Source organism: Branchiostoma lanceolatum, chromosome 7 (assembly GCF_035083965.1).
Source record: "Branchiostoma lanceolatum isolate klBraLanc5 chromosome 7, klBraLanc5.hap2, whole genome shotgun sequence".
Lineage (NCBI taxonomy): Eukaryota > Metazoa > Chordata > Leptocardii > Amphioxiformes > Branchiostomatidae > Branchiostoma > Branchiostoma lanceolatum.
Genome location: NC_089728.1, coordinates 3,941,343 through 3,964,143, shown reverse-complemented (window position 1 = coordinate 3,964,143; position 22,801 = coordinate 3,941,343). Strand labels below are relative to the sequence as shown.

General features: G+C 43.1%; 2 protein-coding genes across 7 annotated transcripts in view; one reads left to right on the top strand and one right to left on the bottom strand.

Moving 5' to 3' along the window:
• Positions 1-5,587, bottom strand: part of LOC136438630 (kinesin-like protein KIF28) — a 44,743-nt gene extending 39,156 nt beyond the window's left edge. For 2 of the 6 annotated variants that reach the window (XM_066433525.1, XM_066433522.1), the window contains exons 1-3: positions 5,229-5,536; positions 1,300-1,338; positions 1,072-1,148 (exon numbers count right to left, since the gene is read on the bottom strand). In XM_066433525.1, the coding sequence (XP_066289622.1) occupies positions 1,072-1,148; positions 1,300-1,338; positions 5,229-5,251 (139 nt within the window). In that variant the 5' untranslated portion in view covers positions 5,252-5,536. Of the gene's footprint in view, positions 1-1,071; positions 1,149-1,299; positions 1,339-1,436; positions 1,644-5,228 lie in introns of those variants that run through there. The other 4 variants (XM_066433520.1, XM_066433524.1, XM_066433526.1 and 1 more) reach the window with 4 other exon arrangements.
• A 1,258-nt stretch (positions 5,588-6,845) lies between these two features.
• On the top strand, positions 6,846-20,531 carry LOC136438631 (transcription factor E2F5-like). Its single transcript, XM_066433527.1, has 8 exons — positions 6,846-7,006; positions 14,110-14,219; positions 14,583-14,788; positions 15,252-15,515; positions 16,152-16,274; positions 16,654-16,707; positions 17,466-17,513; positions 17,978-20,531. Exons 1-8 carry the CDS (start codon positions 6,884-6,886, stop codon positions 18,091-18,093), a joined length of 1,044 nt encoding a protein of 347 aa, XP_066289624.1. The 5' UTR covers positions 6,846-6,883; the 3' UTR covers positions 18,094-20,531.
• Positions 20,532-22,801: the final 2,270 nt, after the last annotated feature.

Genomic DNA, 22,801 nt, shown 5'->3' with positions numbered 1-22,801 from the left:
GCAGTATGTTTCTTTGGGCTCTGACCGTTTATTAGGGATGATTGCATACTCTCCAAGCAGAGGAGGTGTTCCGACTGGTTTCTGACGTGTTTTTAGGCGTTTTTGTTGGGGTTTCTACTTTGTCATTTCTATTTTGTGTGTGGGTTGGCGACACACAAAAAATGACAAAGTAGAAAGCCCGACAAAAACGCCTAAAAACACGTAAAAAAACAGCCCGAACCCCTCCTCTGCTTTGAGAGTAATGATTGCAGTGGCGGTCACTGCTATCTATTCATCTTTTGGCTTCAAGTGCTTTTTGGATGTAATGGGAATTGAGTAACACTAAAACTAAACAAGCTAATTAAAACACTTTAATAACGATAACACTATGCAATATTTGAAGAATGGTACATATCGGTAACGTTACATACAAAAGAAAATAATTTGAGTATGAACATAGGTACTAGTATTCATTTTATGCAATGAGCAGATAGTTAAGACAAACAGTCTCTCTGGCCAAGTACTTTTATGTGGTGGCTGTGGCCACCAGAATGGTATGTGGTCGGAGGGACATAAAAATGATAAATAGGAAGCAAACTAGGCTACTCAAACAGCCCAAATAGATGTGGCCAAACAGAAATGGAAATAGCTGTAATGAGTTTGATTGCTCAAGTCAATTCCTTGTTACAAGAAATAAGCCTTTTGCCAGTTTGGGGTGAGTAATTTTTGTTAGACAACTTGAGTTTAAGCAAGTTGGAGAGAATTATGTTTTTGTTGTCATTTCTGTCACTTGTGAAACACGGCAAACATGCATTTTCACAATCAAGTGTTGTTACGCATGCTGTCCGGAAGAAACATTTCAAGGACCCTTGAATTAAACATCGTGAAAACAAGGGCGGTGCCATTTCATTACCTTGTCTGAGTGGACATATCCTGTGCACCTGTACAATCCAAGTATGTTTTAAAACCTCTTGAGCTAATAACTTCGGCCTCAACTAGACCAAGAGGAATTCTTAAAAAGATAAGAAAACCGCGGGGTTAATGACAAAACGTGTGCGGGGAAAAATTATGTCAGCCCCGCAGGACACTTACTCGGCGTCTCGGGGTTTTGGATCGTTGTCATCGCCCCGTTCATATCAATGATCAACTTGGCCCCTCTGTCCTTCTCCCTGTAAACAACAGACACGGGAAACACGTTAAAAACACAACTTTCGTCGTACAAAAACAGAGGAAAACGTGGACAAAAGCTCAACAAACGTGGTGAAGATCGACTAGGTGCGACAAGAGAAACCAGGAAACGTGAGGAAGTCGTCAACTCACCTTTGGTTGAAGGGACGACAGCGGACGGCCACCTTCACCCTGCAAAGACGACACAAAAACACACATATCTGTCAGTTCCAGGAACAAAACTTGCCCAAAATACAACACAGCAACATTCTTGACGGACATAGACTTACCCCTGGTCCGACATGGCTGTTGTAGGAGAGAAAGTGAGGTTTAAAGCTGTTGTATTTGCGCGCCCAACGTGTTGCTGCTGATCACTGTGAACACTGTTCAGTTCCTGGCTGCTGGAGGCTGTGGTCGTAACTTAGATACAGCGGTACGTCACTTCCGGGTGTTAGTCTGAATGCCAGACTGTTTCCAGGGCTTTCATGCGTCAGCTCCTCGACTCCAGGACAAAATATCCACAAGAAAATTTCACCACAGGTCTGTCTGAGCTAGGGAAGGCTGTGGTAAAATTTCCTTGGGAGCATTTTGGCCCTAAGCGCCGAGGAGCTGGCCTGGAAAAGTCCTGGAAACAGCCTGGCATTCAGACTATCAGACGTGTGATTAGGCGAGCCGATTTGGGGACGTAGGGGTGAAAACATTATACATTTCTTAGATTAGCCGATGACAAAGTAGAAAGCTCGACAAAAACGCCTAGAAACACGTAAAAAAAACACAGCCGAAACCCCTCCTCTGCTTGGAGAGTACGGCTAGCCGTCACGTTCGCAACGACTCACGGGGGCACCCAGTCACCACCCTCGACATCTTCCTGGGCGGGAGGGTCATTCCTCACCAGCCTCCGTCCTTTCTCAACCACACAAACTTTCCAAAAATGAAAGGAGTCCCGCCACTGTTCTTCCAACGACTGTAGAAACCGCCGATGAAAGCTGACAGCCGTAGATATAGCATCGGGCGGACAAAAAAATACAGGCTTCTGGCGGACTGGTAGGAACTCCGGGACAAAACGTGTCGGTTCTCCTGTGTCCTTGGTGAGGGCGCCATGGGGACACGTCCTCTCCCACAAATAGATGAAAGAAGGCACGAAAGTCGTAACTCTCCTCGCTGTCCGATAAATCAGCCTGACCTTCACCTTGAGACAGCCGAGAGAGAAAGGAAGCCGAGAGAGTCTCTCCAGAAGTCGACATGGCTTCTTAGCCCCGTCTTGCCATCTCCTAGAAACCCTTTGAGTCCCGTACCCTTGACTTCTTGGTGCTGTGGGCAACTCGTATTTCCATTTGTCAGGTTGTGGTCCAAAATCTCCCCCGTGGAGAAGCAACCCCAAAAGGCCAGCATACCAGGAAAGTCCAGTTTGACGACAACAATGTCTCCCATCCACAGAGGACAGAGAGGGAGGGCGAGAGAGATTGTTTTTGATCCGACCCGAATGCTTTTTATTAGAAACAGATGTTCCTTCCGGTCCACGGATGCCATTGCGGCACCCAATCGGTTCATAGAGATCTTTAGAGTTTTTGTGACGAATTCTGATTATATCGGAAATTTTATGTACGCAAATATCATTAGGACTATGGTATATTATAGGTTAAACAAATGAACTAGAACATGTAGAAACTTGAACATCATTACGTTAATCTTTGACTGGTCTCAATTCCTCAATGGTTTTCAAAGTTGACTCGTATACAGCCATGTCGTGAATGAGACCAGGACTCGAGATTAGAAACTTTCTAGACATAATTGGATACATAGTAAATATCTATATTGATAAATTTCTTTCAACTCTTTGGCTGCACATTTTTCTTTTCTCTCAGGTCATTTGCGCATCTTTGCGCTGATTTATGATACAGTGCAGTGATCACTTTAACCGCAAGGAGCGCTATTGTACGGGTCACAATTTCAATCTTTTGAAAAACAGCCAGGGCGAACGTGAGCGCAAGTTATCTAATTTTTCTCCAACTGTGTCTCCAAACTAACTCGATTACAACTGTTGCTATTTGGGAACTCGTAACAGTGTCTTGTCGGCCCGGTGACAAACAACATCGCCTGTTTCTAAGGAGAGACAATTCGCCTGTTAATGGGCAAAGCACCAGAAAATCAGACTTGGAATCAGGCGTGCCATTGTTCTGGTCCTTGGCGTGACTAGTTTACCAAACAGCCTGTCGCAAAGACACTACACAGCACAGGTGTGTTTTTGTACCGCGGCTTTGTACAAACGTGTCAAGCGTGTGTCCTGTGTCAATTTTAATCCACAAATTCCCCGCTTTTTCTAACACGTTTTATTCTTTGATATAACACTATTATCACTAGTAGTACGTAGTTTTAACTATCAACTGAGTTGACATTTCCGAGCGCTTCATGTCTCATGACGTTTGGTCACTTCCCATGACGGAATGTTGTCTACTGCTTACAAAACGTCAACAAGGTTTTTCAGATCTCTTGAACTGTACATGTGGTGTAAAAACAGTTTTGTGTCAACTAACTGAGATCCTGTTACAAGTTTATGTAAGTCCGCAGCCTTCACGCTCGGTTGCCCCCACACTTAACCATGGACTTCTTAGGTCATTGACCTCGCCGCTAGCTTTAAATATCTGATCACTGCAGGTTTTACTGAATGCTTGGAAGACGTGCAAGCAACAGAACTTGAAGAGAGAAACACTAAAAGGAAGGAGCTGGAAGGTTTTTCGACTTGACAGTTCAGATTCGGAAAGCCCCGTTGCTGAGACAATATGGTGCTTCAGTCCGCGCTCCCTCGCGGCTGGAGTTTGCCGTTGAAAAGAACGCTTTTATGGACCAAACTGCCGCAAGGTCGCCAGGAAGCAGCTGCATCCAGTTCAAAACCACAAAATCATGAAAAGAATTCAAAATGAGTGACGTATGCAATGATGAGATTCGTGTAGCCATAGGAAACGAGTTGGCGTTAGTCGTGACTTGTCTTCAGCGCTGATCATGAAATCGCAGCCAGTCCGTGATCTAATAATGCCAAAAGACCCGAGCCCCCGCAACATTCCAAGAAGGCAGGTGCGTAGGACGACTGCCCCCCTCCCGGGAGATTCGCGAATGTTTGCCGCTCAACCATCAACAAAACCGCGGTAGACAAAACGAGCAGCGCGACCCTAAATACTGCGGATAATATTACCCTGTGACATGACAGAACACGTTGTGGTTCGCTGGGTCACGCCAGTGCCTGAGCGACAACAATGTTAGAAAATAATCTTTCGGTTTTGATGTGAGTATATCTCTTAGACAGCACAGAATCTATGCTTATTCTATCTAGCATCTTCTGCATCGCTTCTTTCGGTAACTAGGAGACTATTTACACAATATTACCCGATGCTATTGCAACACCTGTTAGGCCGGCACGGTCATTTTATCCTCGACTGAACCTCAAAGCACTGCGGCGCAATTTGATCAACACGTCATACTCTTAGTGACGACATCGTCTACTTCCTTTTTCTTTTCATAATCGAACGTTTATCGTGTTTGGTAAATCCCAAATTCGTCATCATTTTCTCTACAACCGTATTTCTCTCTATTGACGTGACGAGAACAACACAGTGCTCCAGGCATAAACTTAATGTTGTCATAGTTCTGTTTGCTAATGCTAGAGCCGATTATCATTAAGCGGATGTATCTCTTCGGGCATAGTGCCATAGATATACACGTATGACTTATAGCGTTGCTATGTGTTCGTAATCCACCAAGTCACAGTGCAACTGCAATGATTTTTACAACGTGGCATTACTGTGCTTCAATTCTGAGGCTATAGCACCCGACCACAAATACCGTGCGGCGCCGTTGACTTTTGTAGATTGCTGTTAGACAATTCCGAAACGGCAACAGCCAGTGTGAAATAAACCAAATGTATACCGTGTCTCTAATGGCCGTATTTTTCATCAAGCTTGAGGGTAAATCTCAGGGTTGTGGAGGAACAGTGATTTGTAGTTGACAAGGTTCTGCGATCACCTCGCGGGGAGATCGCCATGTTACCTGTGACAGGTGTGACAGGTAGGAAACAACCGCACACTTACCCGGTATCCTTGTCCTCGCCCATCCTTGATGTATTTCCTGGGTAATCCTAGAACTGGTCCTCTTCAGATCACCGAACCGCCACGCGAGAAAATCAATATTGTACCGAGATTCGCGACTCGGGAGTGACGTCTATCTACCGCGGCCTCCCTCTGACATCGTGCGCCACACACTGACGTACAGAAATGTTCAGCATTGTCCCACTGGCCCCCAGAGTCAATTACCGGGCGGAGACAATAGGCTCTCCTTTCAGACGAGAGGCCCTGGGGAAACGAGATCCTCGGGAAGCGTCTAGCGTTTCCAACGCAACGAGGGGTTGCATCCTAAGGACAAGAGATGCACCGGTCAGATAACCCGTCGTTAGCGCCCAACCCTGTCTTGTCAGACAAACAGGTGTCAGAAAGCTTGTCCTCACTGCCGCGGAAACACCTAGAAAGGAGGGCGGCTCATGTGACTTGTACTGCGCAGGGTTATGTTTTTATTTGACCCTGTTGCCTGTCGCCGCGGTATCGTATGAACGACTTATGACTTATGACACGTAAACTTGCAACCGCATCCGATTTTGAGGATTGGAGCGTCTGTACAAAAATATACCTGTCGTGGAGTAGGGTCGCCCTGTGTTGATACAAGGAGGTTTATTATTCACAATTTACTGCTCAGCACGACAACCCGCCTCACGGTGACGACAGCAATTACCCTTAACAATGAAAAGAATTGTTTCGTGGTAAAATTTATGAAAGAAGAAAATTGCTGGGTAATGATGTTGATACGCATCAGAATGAGACCCTTGAGAACATGTGAAAAAGAACAGAAGGGCGGAGCTGTAGATTAGAGCAGAACCACGCCCATCCTAAATTAGAGAGGAACCACGCCCCATCCCTTATAATTAGGCGAAGATGACATAGTGTGATTAACCTTCAGACAACTTTCTGTGTGGAAATGTGGGATTTGGAATTCGATCGTTAAGTCAACGATAGCAGCAGTTAAAACTTATTGAGGCACAAATTTTGCAGACATTCCCAAGTTCCTTGGAGATCTTCTGTAAATTCAAGTTATAGCCTCCTTCGCAGACTTCTTTTGGCGCCGGTGCTTATCATTTTGGGGAGCGCTAATTCGCAATTTTCATAAGAGGAATACGAATCAGCACTCCCAAAAAGAATAAACAACAGCGCCCCAAAAAGTCTGCGAAGAGGCTACAAAATTTACAGAATAACTTCAATGAACTTTAATGGGAATGTCTTCAAACTTTTGCCATTAACTTGTTTGTCATTTCGGTCTTGTAGTATTCTTATTCATGAGAAGCTCAAATCGGCCTGCATGCCGATTTTCATTGGGGTCATGAGGAAAGAGGTAGGGGTCAGATCGAATATCTGAAGTATATCTTTGCTATTGACGCACACGACACACGAGTTAGGATTTGTAGTCTCCATCGTGACATGGCAACAGGTGACAAGAAGCCAAAAACTTCACCTGCATTTTCATGTAGGTAATGATGGAGTAGCAGCGCCGACTAGCGGGAGAAAATCATGCATGCACCCTGTAATGCGAGGAGGACCGTGCACGAGCGGCCTCTAGCGATAAAAATTAAAGTGCAGTACTTCAGACCAAATATCCCATGCTGCTTCGCGCCCAACGTTCCACATCCGGGAAGTTCAAGATGAATATGGCGGACGCGTCTCCAGCGGGGCCGAGTAGGCACGAAAAAAGCCTCGGTCTTCTCACTACAAAGTTCGTCACCCTCCTCCAAGAAGCCAAAGATGGAGTTTTAGATCTTAAAGTGGTAAGTTGGCCCAGTTTGAATGCGATCGCAGGCTTGGTTCGGTTGCAATCGTCGTGTGTTTCATGGGCTTTTGTGTCGTTTTAAACAGAGCGTCTGCACGCGTGCCTAACTGTGCGAACTTCGCTTTGTTTTGTTTACAACAGTTTCAGATTATGCTTTTCACTAATATTCAAATGCACGAAGACATAAAAATTGATCCACTGTTGAATGTTTTGTATCAAAATCTTAGCCTGTCATACATTGCAGCGCTTCTATATCGGATCGATCGTACGTTGGCTTTTAGCCACTCTTGCGACAACTTTTTAATTCAAACAGTTCAGCGTAACCGATTGTAAATTTTGAGTACTTTGAAAGCTCATCAGAAATCGTAGCAGGGACAGTGACATTTTCATACATGGCTGCAAACTGTATATGTGACTCAATGAGCTGTGTTCCCACGAGGTTGAGCCTCCCAAGGCGGCGGACCAGCCAGTGTCCTCGGTGTGCTGCTCGCGGCCCTCCCGCTGGGCAAACAAAGCACGCGGCGGCCATTGTGTGAATGGGGAACCCGATATCAGCCTCTATCGGCGTGCTTTCAACACGCTCACAATAGACCAGGGCTAACCTTTAGCACTAATGGCATGTGGAAAAAAATACCTGAACTTCATATCTTCTCTTTGACGGGTTGTTTTGATGCCGGTCCACCCAGAAGGAAGGTACCGCCCCCAAGTGTAGGCGGGGGAGGGGGTGAGTCATCACAAGGGGGGCGGGGGTGGTTGCTCACAGGGTTGAGTCTTGACTGTCCCACTTCACAAAACTGGGGGGTGATCATGCACAAAGCTAGGTTAAAGTAACAATTGCTAAAGATAACAACTCCAACTCTTCTGTAGTTCTAGCTTTCTCAATTGACAACCTAGAGCTTTCTAGCCCGGCCTCCTTCACAGACTTTTTGGAGCAGCGGAGTCTATTGGGGGAGCGTGGGGGCTCGCTGATACATGACTTTTTATATGGGCCAAGGTTCTCTCATGCCAAGGTGTGGAGTTTCGTGGTCGATTATTTATGCCACAGAGGTAGGATTGCCTCTCCAACCCAGACTAGAGCTTTCTTACTAGATCAGAACAACTGTCACACCTTGGCCCCAGGCTGAGCAGGTGTAACATAATGTCACTTCTAACATGCTGGAAGAAAATGGAACACCAACAGTTGTTCACAAAGTTTCAGCACAATGCAAAAGCAGGAGTCAATGGCTATGAAAGCTTTTTATGGAGAGAATCCAGCAGGGTGTCTCTAGCTTTAGATATGTGCCAGTCCCACTCAGTATTTCGGTAATTTTTGTGTGTTGAGTGGGGGTTGGCGCAGGGGTAAAATGCATGCCACTGTGGCGAAAATATCCTGGGATGGAGGGATGGGTCCTGGATAATCTCCAAGCAGATCTATCGGTGGCAAGGCTGTATCAAAAGGACCAACCAGTTGAATATTGTTTTTGTGGTGTGCAGTTACAGGTTTTTGTGGTCCCACGGCCACAGAGCACCTGCATCACAACTCACAAGGCTGGGGTTCCAGTATCAGTCTAGCAATTTGAGCTCCAATATACACAGTACTGATACCCGTCTAGGGGTTTGAATGGCCGCTGTAAGCTGGAAGGTGATTGTCCTGTATTTGAGAAGAGACATGAGGGACACCTTTCCGAGTTTTCAAAAAGTGTAGGTACATGTCATCGTCAGTATGCACATAAGATTTAGAGGTTTGGAATTTTACAACATTACTGTGTATTGTTTTTTCACATTTTGTTTGAAAACTAGTAGATCTCACCAGAAATTTATACCACCTGTTGTCTCTGTTGAGTGATATCATGCCATCTAAACTATGTAGATCTTTTCTTTGATTTTTATTTTATTAATTATATGCGCCTTGTTTGCATGGTGCAGTGGTTTGCACACCATGCCTCTCACCACATCTTGTTCAAATTCCGTGGAGCCAGCGACCCATATTTCGTGCCCTGGCCTCAACATGTATCGTCCTATTGGAGGGGGACGTAGCCAGCGGCCCTGTGTATGAGGGAGCTTTAGGGCGTCAAACCTCTGCACATAAAAGAACCCAACACACATATCAAGGAGAGTAGGGATTAATTTGGTGTGCGTGGCCAAAAATGCACAGACCGTAGTGAAGCCGCATTGCACTAATAGCTAACACAAAAGCGCCATGCTTCGTCCTCAGTCTGAGGTTCGACCGCGTTACCTTATATGTACAATACTTATCCTTTGTCTCTGTGTAGCATCTGGACATGATAGCCATGAACTAAATCAATGACAGTGTATGACTCTATTGGCATTATTGCAATATAAATATGACCTTTTCCAACCTATTCTTAACCAGTGCCGTGGCTTACACATGGCTTAAATTATAAGGTAATACGTGAATAGTTTCATCAGGTTGGTAAGTCACTGAATAAAAAGACTCTTTTTACACCGAAACGTCGGTGGAATAAATCTCTTGGTTGTGTAAAAAGAGTCTTTTTATTCATTGTAAGGTAATGTTGAGCACCATAAGTCAAATTCTGTAAACTGAAACTCATATACTTAAACTGATAAAGAAGCACAAAACGCAAGGACAGTCAATGTTTGCAGGTCGGCATGTCCACTACAAACTGTGCCCTGTGTACACCATCACAAAGCTTGCCACACCTTGAGGATATAAACATACAAATCTATGTTGTGATGTACAGTACACACAACACAGGACTAGTGTACAGTTCTCACCATTCTCTGTGGTAGGCAGTCCAGTAGGGTGGGCAATAGGGAAGAAAAAAACATGTTTTAGTTTTCTACAAGCAAAGAGGTTTGAGGTTTTTTGACCGGTGCAATGGCCTAGTGGGTAGAGTGTTCCCCTTGCACATGGTAGGTTGTGAGTTCGATCCCAGGTCGGGTCATACCAAAGACTCTAAAAATGGTACATACACACATCACTACCAGTGGACCAGCCCCCTGATGTAGTGTGTGGCCCAAGGGCTACAGAAACGGGTCAAAAATGTTCCATGTCGCGCCTCCGGCGGAAAAATTGTATGTCAGGAGGGCGTCGTCCCCAAAAACTCAAGCCAAAACCCTTTTGGATTTCTTTTTACAAGTAGAGATGTCATTAAACTTAGCTTACTATTCCAGCAAAATTTGCCGCTCAGAATGCAGGAAATAGCATTTCAGAGGGTCTAGATTTCAAAATTTTTCGGGGGAGCATGGGGGGACCCCCCTAGTATTGTTACCCCTCTGGCGCTCATCATAGTGAACATTTCACCTGAAAAGTCTCGCTCCCCATACCAAATTTCGTGCCGCCGCCTCTGCGACTTATGGGACAGCTATTCCTTCTCATCATAGCCATTCACAGGAATGTGTGAATGTCTTTATTTCCAGGCCACTGACCCCATTAGAAATATTTACATTTCATTTAAATAGAGAGTGGAGTTAGGGTACATTTATTTCGACATTATTGGAAGTGTCACATGCAGTATTGTTGTAACAAAGTTTAGCTAACCAGGAAAATATTCCAAAAGTGAAAACAATGTTCAAAATGTTTCCAAACTATCACGTCTCTTTAACAAACAGTTTTGAAACAGATGACAACAAACAAACATCCATACATTTACTTGGAATGGACTATATTGAACTTATCATATGAATTGATCTATTGAAAAGCAAGAAGAAAGGAAACAACAACATCTGAAAACACTTGGCACTCAACTGACAATAACTGTCTAATTGGACCTATGTAATGTAAATACAGTTATCAAAATAACAAAACATTTAATTTGCATCGTCCTGAGTTTTTAAAAAAGTCTTTTTATATAGAAAATGCAGTTCCCACCAGGTTTACCTATGATGGGCACTATGTGTGCCTATGATGTTTCCTTTAGAACATAAAAGTATTAAAACATGTGGATATAAATACACAAGACCAAATATAATAAATCTAGCAAACAACACTCTTCGCCCCTCCCCTATAGTAACTCAACAAGCCCTTATCTTGTATTCTCAGTAACGTATCATGCAGTTAAAATTTGCCATTGCACATGTGTTCCAAAATCCGTTCAAACGTCTAATGACATAGTAGACATGGTAGAAAGATATAAGAAATTGTAAGTGAAGCAAACACGTACCGTGCACTGGTAGTTTTCTCCCTGAAGCCCTGCAGCAGTTGTTGTTGATGGTAAGACTCCCTGCGTTGTCGTGCGATCTCTTGGACCACCGATCCTCGCCGGTACGGCTGCTGAGGCAGCTCCAGCTGGTCTCCCATCGTTTAGAGCGGACGGATGTAGCAGACCAGAGAACCTTGCCACTCAGACGATGCTCTTTGCTTCAGTGTGCGACCGAATGTCGTGACCTTAGAGAGCTCCACATCAACCGTTTATATCAGATGATTTGTCCTTATTGTGAACTCCAGGGTTCTGGAGAGCCAGAGGGTATGAATGGAAATTCTCCTCTTCTAGTTAATGAATAAACATAGTTGGTCCTCTTGTTGCCTAGCGACCGTCTTTTATGACAGATAAACAAGTCTTTTTTTAGAAGACGCCACCTCACGCTTCTACGATAAAAACATAAAAATGCTATCTCGTGGCGTACAGTGTCCATTTGTCGCCCTGCGCATCTTTTCTGCGCTGCGACACGGAATTGTTGAAACCGAGCACGATGATGAGTTTTCCTTTGTTGTTGTTGAAGGGAGGACAAAAGCGGCTTCTTTGTCCGCTCTGTTGACAAGTGATAAGATTTATGTTTATAGTGTGCTTGAAGTTGATACCTTAATGTATTCCTGATTGGGGAATAGGTCAGAAGATCCATAAAACTTGTTTGAGGACCAACAAAGACAGGACTCAATTTGTTAACTTTAATCGGGTTTCGTCCCCGTACTGAGTGCGAGATCCCAAAATGGACGTTTTGGACGTCGTCAGCTGTTGGCATGGCAACTCCAATGTGGCAAGGGAAAAGACTTTTTGTGCTGCTGCTATTGGTATTCATAGCCAGCTGTTCTTGACTGTTTTGTTTTGTTGTCTCCAGTCTTTTGTAAAAGATGTAGAGCACAGAAAGGTCGTCTTTTTTTTTCTTCTCACAAGCCAGGTATTTCTTTTGAACCAAGGAGGTTTGATTTAAATCTCCTTGTTTGAACTGAACATGTGTGTTGGACATGACTGTGAGACAGTAGTCAGTTTGAAGATGCAGGACTAGAAGTACTCTCTACCAGACCAGAAACCTCCTTGACCAGACTAAGAGCGTCGGTTATAGAGAGAACATTTGCCGAGGGACTTTGGCCATGGAGGGTAACATTCGCAGGGTTGCAATATTGGACCCTCTCTCCGTAGCCGACTCCCTTCATACAATTGACTCTATTTTGGCCAATTTCTACTATTTTCCCAGCGACCCGGGGAGGCTGGTAGAGCCTAGACTAGTACTAGTAGTACTATGTGCAGGATAGCTCTGGATGCCCAGTAATGATGTTATCTGCGTTCAGTATTTGTTTGTATGTTTGTTTGCAAAACAAGTAAACCATGTTATGAGATTTCAAATCAACTTACCTTTCAATAGACAAAGTTGATGGTAGTGGCACATTATCTAATATCAGTAGACAGGACTCAAAATTCATGCGACACCTAACCTAAAAATTTAGGTGCACAGAAAAAAATTGGGGTGTACGGCATTAGATCCTAATTGAAACATATTGCCAGCAAAACCAAGTTACAAACCTTACTGGCTCTCTTCTGAGATTGAATCTGATATTCTGTAGCTAACTTCAAAATTCAAACAAGACCTGGTAAGGAAGAAGATTTATTGGTAAATTGCACTATTCTTAGGACATGTATGAATAGCTTACATTAGGGACCAATCAGCCCAAGGCCATGTACACACACTAACTCACACCAAGGTTACACACACACTTTATAGGCCGGAAATTATGGTTAGATATAACGTGCCCACTTAAAGCAAGGAGGTTCAAAGAGACCTTGTTTCCAACAATATACATGTAAAAGTAAAAGAATCTGAATTTTTATTTTTGCCATGGAGTTTATTATATTCTTAATTGGTACGCGGTGGAAACTATGCAACATTGACAGAGGTTTTGTACTTTGGTAAAGTTGTATCTTCAGTCAACTCTGCCCGTGCAGACCTCTCAAGGTACAGAAAAGTCTGGTCTATGTGGACAGGTGGTCATTATAGACAGGATTCTTAATGCTTGTGTCAATGGGAAAAATTATAGAAGGGACCACTAAAAGTGGTCACATTGGCCAGGTGGTCCTTATGAAGAGGTGGTCACTTGTACAGGTTTGACTAGTTATTTTTAGTTTTTTTCAGCTATTCAATATAGATTTTAAAAGGCACTGCAACAGTACACATGCATTTTCGCCTAACTCATCATGATGGTGGACTGATGCAGGATGGCAGATGGCTGGTCTGCTGAACTTTCCCGTCAAGTTTTCAAAGGTCAAATCCAGACCAGAAATCTCATTAAAAAAGGAGATATCTGCAGAATCCAGGAACAGGAATATTACTGCCTAAGGCCACACCAATTTGATTTCTTGGTTAACAAATTTTCTGAAAAAATGCTAAATCCCAAAATCAACATGAAAACAGAATCTCAGAGGAAAGTTTGTACTTTAGTGCAGACAGTTTCAGGCTGCTGAAACCCCTCCTCTGCTTGGAGAGTAACCTAGTGTAAGGTTTGGTCTACTCACACTGGGATGGACCACTATTTTTGAATAAGTGTGATGAGTTCTTTAACATACTCAAGGTGTGGCTCTCCCCAAACATAGGGCGTCATCCCTAACCAAAGCTAGGCACTCGAGTCATGTAGACAAACAGGGGTTAAGTGCCTTTCCCAATGGCACAACATCAGGTCCTGCTAGGGATTTGAACCCAGAACTCCAAGCAGATCTACACGGGGCGCGAAAATCGTATATGCTAGCCAGAGAAGGTCCAGTATGCCGGGGCTGGCTGGAGCTTATCTGGCTGACTGGAGCTTCTCTGGCTAGCATATACGATTTTCGCGCCCCATGTAGATCTGCTTGGAGATTACCCTTACCTATCTTTAAGATCACCTTGCCACCTATGAACTATAATTAATCACCCGACTTTTCCTGCTTGCAGGCTGCAGACACACTGGCTGTCAGACAGAAGAGAAGAATCTATGACATCACTAATGTTCTGGAGGGCATAGGTCTCATTGAGAAGAAATCTAAAAACAGTATACAATGGAAGTAAGTCTTCAGCACTCACTCTGCAATTTTCTTCGAGAGATCTCTATTACAGGCCCGCAACAAGCGAAACCTATTTCACACTCATGAAAAGTATTTCGTGTGTAGTTGTAGGGATATTAGTCTACCACACTAGTGTCACTTTCTGCTCTTCTTGAATACATGATGAAAGACTTGTTGGTTCTGATTCCATGTTTTTTCACTTATGATCTCTATTTTGACAATTTAGGCATCTTTTTGGGGGGCCCTCTTTCATCAAATTTGGAATCTGCAGAGAATGTCATGCATAGGATTTGCTTGCTGTGGCTTTACTTCTGTACCAGTGCGCCATTATGATTGATAGTCACATTTCCATGGTAACCTCAGGGGCGCGGGACCAGGCTGTAACACAACGGAGATCTCGAACCGTCTCGGTGAGCTGAAGGACGAGCTGGAGGCGCTGGAGAGGAAGGAGGCTGAGCTGGACCAGCAGCGGCTCTGGGTGCAGCAGAGCATCAAGAACGTGACGGAGGACGTGGAGAACCACCGGCTGGCCTACGTCACGCACGAGGACCTCTGCAGGTGCTTCAGAGGTGAGGGCCGACGTGGGGTTGGAAAGGGGAAAGAAAAGCAACTATACAAACTACCTGCCTAGTCCCTTGACCTCTACAAAATAGGTGTAGCCATATCAAACATGTATGTGCAACAGCACTGTGTATGAGCAATGCCTTTCAGACACCATTCTAGCTTTCATGAACAGTCCGAATCTGGCCCCAAATGGGGTAATCCCGATCTAATCAAATCTGGATCAATCCCGTGCCTGGGTGAATCCTGATTCGCGAATCCGTGTATAAACAGGGTCTTAGACTAAAAAGTTTGGCTGTTTTATTGGAGCTTCATGCTTCTCAAAGGCATTTCAATGTTGGATAACCTAATTTGTAATACACTGGCATTTTTGGTAATTGTTCTAGGTCTTCATCAACAGAAATCTACTTGTCTGAAGCTAGTAGACTAATGTTTAACCCTGTTGATTTTCCTTATTTCCTACCCTACCAGGAGACACCCTTCTAGCAGTGCAGGCGCCGTCAGGTACACAGTTAGAGGTGCCCATCCCCGAGGCAGCTTCACAAGCACAGGGCAAGAAGTACCAGATCCACCTGAAGAGTCACTCCGGTCCGATCTACGTCCTTCTGGTCAACAAGGACACGTCCAGCTCCAGTCCAGTGGTGGTACCGGTCCCCCCGCCGGACATGCCGGCGGTACAACAGCAGGGCACGCCGGCTAAAGTACCACAGCAGACGATCCCGCTGATACAGCAAGGTCAGTGTGTCAACTTTTAATGTGCACTCTAAGGCCACACCAATTTTATTTCTTGGTTAACATCAAAACAGAATCTCAGAGGAAAGTTTGTACTTTGGTGCATACAGTTTCAGGGAGTGAACAGGGTCAGGTGTAAGTTTTCACCCCAGCCTTCTGTTTTAATGATGTCCTCGTGATAAAATTTAAAAAAATATCCGTTGACCAAAAAATCAATTTGGTGTGGCCTAATGATAGAGTTATGATTTATGAGAATGGGGGTATTGTTGTCCTGTGTTTTTTTGTCGTGGTATGTGTCCAGAGAATATTTGAATAGTGTAGAGTGACAGGATGTGAGGTGGAAGTTGGTGTAACCAGACACTGGCAGGATGGGAAGGTTGCCTTGACCCTGCAGGTCAAAGTTGGTCCTGCAGGCTGGCTGGAAAATGCATGCTTAAAACTACTAGTAGAAAGAATTAGCAAGAAATTCACAATGATATGTAAAATGAGAAATTTACAAAAACTGGATTATGATGGTATGTGGGGTTGGAGGAATAGAAATGTGAAGTTGAGAAACACACTTAGAAATTGAATTCAAGAGAACGGTATAACCATCCTAGCAACCAGAAACTGAACAGGACCATTCCATGTGTGTTCCAGGTGTCTCCACCCCAGGGAAGTCTGCCCTCCCGCAGACGTCAGTAGCAGCCTCCCCCATGGACACCATGAGCTTACCTCCCACCCAACCCTCACCTGTCAAACCTGGCCTCGGACCAACACTCGGTGAGTCTTTAGTACAGAACTGGATAGGGATTTGTACAGCACCCTGAAAATCATTTAGCTACAGGTCCAAAATACTGGAACATTGATGTACAGGTACCGATACCTGGTCTAAATAAACATTCTGTGAACTATTTATTCATGCTCCTGTCATCGAAGACTACAGGTTACTTTGTCAAATAAATTTAGTTCAGGTACAGGTCTGTACTGGTACCTGTACCTGATGGTATGTTTAGGTACACATCCCAAGAACTGGGTATTAGAAGACTCTTGTGACTTCCTGCACCACAGATCATATTAGTGGCAGCTACTGCAGTTTGCCCATACTTGTTACTGGGTACTGGTTACGGCTTTGTTCTAATCTGTTTTCTGTCTTGCTCAGGAGGAGAAATCCATGCCTTTGGGGACATCGGTGGACTCTTTGACCCCTCAAAAGGTACAGAATGCTTTGAATGTGGTACTTGTGCCACTCTCTGTATTGCAGGCATCTAGTAATCTACAGTCTTCTTTTGGTGAAAGTTTGGAACCGTTTGAAATCAAGCACACACACACACACACTCAAGCCCGGAATGTTTCTTCTGCTTTATTAGTATGCACAAAAATGGTGATTTTACCCGTGTTGTAATGTGTTGTTAAGAAATGTTTTCATGATTACAGGTTTGCAATAGCAAAACCTGTTTCATAACTGCTCCCGTCCATGGGTGCCGACATCTTGTATTCTCCAAGCAGAGGTTTCGATCGGGGGAAATAGTAGTGGCCAGGATTTTTTTACACTGCAACGAGAGAGGCCAGTGTAAAAAATCCTGGCCACTTCTAATCTAATAGTACTATTCCCCCCGATTCAAACCTCTGCTTAGAGAATAGACATCTTTTGGTTGCCATCTTGTTTCCTGTCTAGATATCCTATAAACCAGACTGTTCCAAGACTGCAGTACCATCATAGATCACTAGTCTGTGCTTCAGTATCACCAACTTGCAGAATTCCAATAAAAGCATAACTTCTGGGCATAAAAATAGTACTGAATATCATCATACAATGCCCACTACTACAAATTATATCACCTTCAATTTTCTCTTACATAAATATGAACTTGTTTGTATTTGCTAGCAAATACTTATTTCTAGTTTTGCCTAAACTTTAATGCAGATTCCATTATATCAGCACAAATTTGACTTGTTCTTGTTTTTTTCCAGACCCATCCATGGATGGAGAGTTTATAGATGAACTGATGGCATCAGAAGGTACGTTTTGCCTCCATTATAGAAGAATAAACTTATTGTGATGTTATGAACCTGCTATAACTTAAAGTAGATCTCTGTTACTGTTCAGAATGTTAAGTTTCTTGTAACGTTGTGGTGGCAGGCTTGACCCATGGCTACATCTACATACCAGTAGCTATGTCAGGTCGTTCGGGATACCCACTTAGAGCTTGTTGTACTGTAAGTCTGTTTATGTTTGCAAGCACTACATTTAGCAAGTTAGGAGTTCGCGAGGTCCTTGAGTTCGCAAGTGGGTGTTATCAGTCATTTTCGGTAGCGCTATCATAGTAGTGCTAGTGTTTGGGACGGAAGGTGTGGGGAAGGGGATGCGTTTGCAAAGAGAAGGTCTCCATGAATATTGCGAACTTAAGTATCTCTTGAATACAAATGAACTTAGTAAACAGTAATTGTAAGATGTGGTGACAAACTGTCCTTTCTTTTCGCAGCCTTCGCGCCCCTCCTGAGGTTATCCCCGCCCCCGGGCGACCACGACTACCACTTCAACCTGGACGACTCGGAAGGCGTGTGCGACCTCTTCGACGTCCCCATGTTGGACCTCTAGAAACAACGGCAGCTCTTCTAACAAACAAACAAACAAACATCATATCTGGAAAAGGACGTGTTTGTTGCTGAATAAGCTACTGTACAGATTTGTTGGACGGGATATGTTTTTTATGTAGGTACAAGTATTACTACACATATTATCTGTATATATAGAAGTAGCCAAGATGTCTTGAAAAATGAACAAAAAGAAAACAATCTACTTTCTAAGCATAGGTTATACTCCAGCTTATTTTGGACATCTTTTTAGCTATTTGGCTTGCTATTTTGTCAGGTTTTCTGACCTTTCAAACAAGAAAACCTGACAAAAGCACCTGAAAAGAAATCAAACACAAGCTGAAGCCTAACCTCTGCCTGACGAGTAAAAACAACCCTTATTTTCCACCTGCTGGTCAAATGCCAGGTGTAGTACCAATTCTAGGCAACAGGTGTCTCTTCTGTACAGCAAAGAAATTGCAAGTCGAAATGTCACCAAAGGGAATATCTCTGCTGTTCTGTATAGTGTTTACTTTCTTGTGTATCTGTCTAGAGTTGGTGTTTTCATGATTAATTTTTAACAAGAGCATCCGTTTGCAACGGATTTAAAAAAAAGAACTATCAATTTTATACTAGCTGTAGGGATCACTGTAAAAGGGGAAAAGATCACAAAGGTTTTATGCACACGGTTTTGCGGTCACATATCCACCGCAAACTGTCTTCTGCCCACCTACGTACCCCCTTGTTTCTACCGCAAACTTGAAACCACTGCGAACACTCCATTTTCTCCCTACCGTGAAATTAAATCCCCACGAACATTTTCCCTTTTACAGTATTTTGTTACTATAATAGAGTTGGAACATGTTAGTTGTAACTGATGCCATGGTGCTGATACTATTATACAGGCCCTTTCTGTAATTTAAGTCTTTGTGTGGTCTCACACCACCGGCAGGATGCTGTTTACTTTTGCGTGCCAATTTGTCCCAAAGTCGTCTGAGAATGTAGATTGTAGACATTACAATGACTAATGGTATTGTAAATCTACTGATAGCAGTTGGGTGGTGGAGCGTGTGGGAAGGGTTCACCTCACTACAAAGGTATCCTGTCCCTTAACCTGGAATTGATGTGCACAGGAATTGATGATGTATCTCTCTGCCTGGTAAGACGTGCACAGGAATCGATTATGTACGGTATTTCTAATCCCAGGAAGATGTGCACAGGAATTGATGATGTACTGTATTTCCTAAACCCTGAAAGATGTGCACAGAAATTGATCGTGTATTTTCTAAACCGGGAAGATGTGTCCAGGAATTGATGTATTTGGTTATTGTATTTGGTTACATGAGACCAGGCAGAAACCATTTACCAAGTTCAAACTTCTGTAGACTTGCAAACATGCTTATCACATCATTATCAGGGCAGCACAAACAATAACTAATCTCACTGAGCTCCGTCAGACAAAGTCCAGTGGGTCTTTAGGCAAGAGGTGAGAATAGGGTCAGGACTAGGTAGTCTACTTTAACCAATTTGGTGTGGAGTGTTGAGTGTAGCTCACATGTAAACCAGCATACATACACAAATTTTACCACTTCAATTACAAATACTGTAAGTCTTTAAGTGTTCGCTGTGGTTTAAGTTTCGAGGGGACCTCTTACCACAAAATCGTAACCTCCCTTTCCCTACTACCTCGAAATTGAATGACTGCAAAAGTAAATGCATTTACAGTAGCAATGCACTGCAGATTCTAACATTGTTTCACTGAGAACATTTTTTTGTTTAAGAAATGCAGTAGTGATGCCAAGCTGTCTTTAAGTCCAAACTTGTCCCCTACATGTCTATACATACCTTGCATTACCACTACATAAAGACACAATGCTTACTGCTAAGAATGAAGTGAAATTCCTCTTGCTACATGTATACAGGTTGAACGATAAAAAAGTCTGTACTTTTGTATCCCATGATCAAGGAATCAGGTGTGTAATATAATGTAGATATGGAAATCATTTTTTTTTAAGAAAAATGGTTAGATTGTAGGTGTATTTTATGAATGGTTCATATTAACATAACGATTGTACTGTTTGAATCATTGTTTTTTAATGGAAAATTATGTAAAGAAGTCTTTGTTATAGTGAGGGGATATTCACTTTGAGTCTTTGCTATGGTATTCTGACTGTTATATCATCAAAGCTAGGCATCCAGGTAATAAGATAGGCAAGATGACAGGTTCTCAAGCAACTGGATAGATTGAGGAAATTTAGTGGATGCTACCTAAAATGTCTGGCCATTTCCAAAATCTATCCCGTTGCCTGTCTTGAGTAAATATTATCTTGAATCCTGATTGTTGTTTTGGTGTATTTCTGATCATTATTGACATATTCTGTTCAGTACTGTATCACTCAAGGTGAATAGCCCCAATCTACATGGTTTGATGTTCATGTTTTCAATAAAATACTTTGAATTGTACCCATTTGTGTTCTTTTCTATTGAATTCAAATTCGTTATCAATTCAGAGAGATGTTTGGTTTAAGATCGTAAAATTTTATCAATCTGATTGCCAGAACGTGGTGAGCTCTCACTGAAAAGCATGTACACCTGTACGACAAAGCTGGTCCATAATCAAAGGGACTTCAATGTCTGTTCCTCGAGATTCGTATCTTGGATTTCCTTTTGAACAAGCCTTTGTATTGTAACGCCTGGTCTTGGTATAGATTATTTAGCCTTGTGGTATACGTGAGGGCACTGCTTAATGTAACGTTACTAGCCTAGGTGCCATCCTATTTCTACCGAGGGGGCTCCTACACTCGCTACCTTAGAAAAGTAGCGATTGCCTAAAAAAATGTAACTTTTTAGGGTAGCGAGTATAGTAGCCCCCGGTAGAAATAGGATGGCACCCAGGCTATAACGTTACCTCTAGACTACTGATAGTAAATCTCATGAACCTCTTGGTGAACCCCGATAGTAAATTTTACAAACCTCAATGTGACCCTCACGCATGATAAATTTAACCGACCTCAAGTTGAACCCTGGCATGAAAGTAAACCTAACAATCTTTTAAACAGCCGAAAGAAAAACATGTAATACATTTAGTAGTAGTATAGACAGTACAGTCTCTGTATCTGTCCAGTCCACCCTTGACAGACTATCAGTGACAGGTTTGTGGACTAGCAGGGATCTGACAATGCTCTGTTTGGATCACCCGGAATTTCGTGAGTGACTGAGAACGTATGAGGAGCAGAACATCGTATCCAGTCTATCGCGGATTGGACTGGCTCTCTTCGGGGCAGAAGCGACTCTCTGCCGCCAGAGTAGTCTATGGCATCCGGTAGAAAAGTTTTACGCGGCTGGAGTTGAATTGCCATCCCCGTAAATCTAATACCGGGTGCCAAAGGGAGTCGGGCCAATTCACCATAGACTGTACACTTACTACTAGTATTTGTACATCTTTGCGTCCAGACGATGTAGGTTATACAAAAGAATGCAAACAAATTTCTGCTAACACCAAACGCTGGCTGTGAAAAGGTCACTGCCGACGTCTGACCTGAAATGCCAGAAATACGGTCTCGTGCCGGTCTGACAGATTGTCGCCGACTGGTGATTTATATTTGACAAGAAAAACAAACCTTTCAACCCAAGGTCATGGCGACGGCTGTAAATTCATCATCATCAGGTTTAGAGACTCTAACTGCACGCTTCAACGGTCCCTCTATACCAACTCTATTTAAACTTTAACATTGTAGGACAAATATAACTTGTCAAAGTATTCTCTCAATAATTTATCCACTGAAATCTGTAAAGAAATCGTATTAGAAATATCAAAACGTTTGACAATATTGGATAGTTTCACTTAATTATTTCAATTTTTTTAATGCTTTGTATCAATTTTACTATGATCTTTACAAAACATTTGTCCCATCACTGATCGACCAGCACATATCAAGGCCGCACTGACTAGATTGTATGGGTGACATACGTGCGCGCATCAATTTTCGTTTGCGACAATACTGTAGATCATACAAAGAAACTGCAAAAGGTGCAAATATATGCCGTATTTTCTTTAATTCGGAAATCGGATACAAATGAGCGAAGTCTGCTTAAGTCAAAGAAGAAGGTGTGAAAGAACAAAAATAAAGAATGAATTGCTGGTATACCTTGTTCTGTGTGTTCAGTCATTTGTTCAACCTTCCTGACCACTTTCGTTTCATAACGAAGGCAACTTTTTTTTTACCAAACAGTTTTTCCTCGCATGTTCGCATCAGTGTTGGGATGCCCTGAGGATGTCATCCATACAATCAAATCAGCCTGGCCTAGCCCAACTCAAAAGATCATTTGGAATGGGGCTTGGTAAATTATGCTGAAACAGCAGTGCCGCCTCCGGCCATGCATTCTCAGTGTGCAAGCGTTATCTTGATACTGTACTGGTAGTAAATTTGTCCTATAAATTATATATCCATCACAGAAGCTGCGTGGCTGACCTAGCGCTGAACTTGAAGATGGTGGTTTGGTGACAGACACCCAGCAACTACGAAGTACTCGCCCTAATATGATCAGTAGTCCATTCAAATACAACATGCTACCTAAAGGGACATGAACTTCGTTAATTCTTTTGAAAGCACCATTTTTACCAAGGTTATGTTTTAGGTAGCCTGAGTACCAGCCTCCGTAGTGACCGCTGGCTCAAAAAAATTCGCTTGCTAACCACGGTTGTGTTTGTGGGTCTGTCTGTTTGCCTGTTT

What these genes read in the sequence shown, in the direction of transcription:
- LOC136438631 (XM_066433527.1), top strand. Translation starts at nt 6,884, where the DNA reads ATGAATATGGCGGACGCGTCTCCAGCGGGGCCGAGTAGGCACGAAAAA. An exon ending in GAGTTTTAGATCTTAAAGTG is followed by an intron (nt 7,007 to 14,109) that starts GTAAGTTGGCCC and finishes TCCTGCTTGCAG; the next exon opens with GCTGCAGACACACTGGCTGT. An exon ending in AAAAACAGTATACAATGGAA is followed by an intron (nt 14,220 to 14,582) that starts GTAAGTCTTCAG and finishes TGGTAACCTCAG; the next exon opens with GGGCGCGGGACCAGGCTGTA.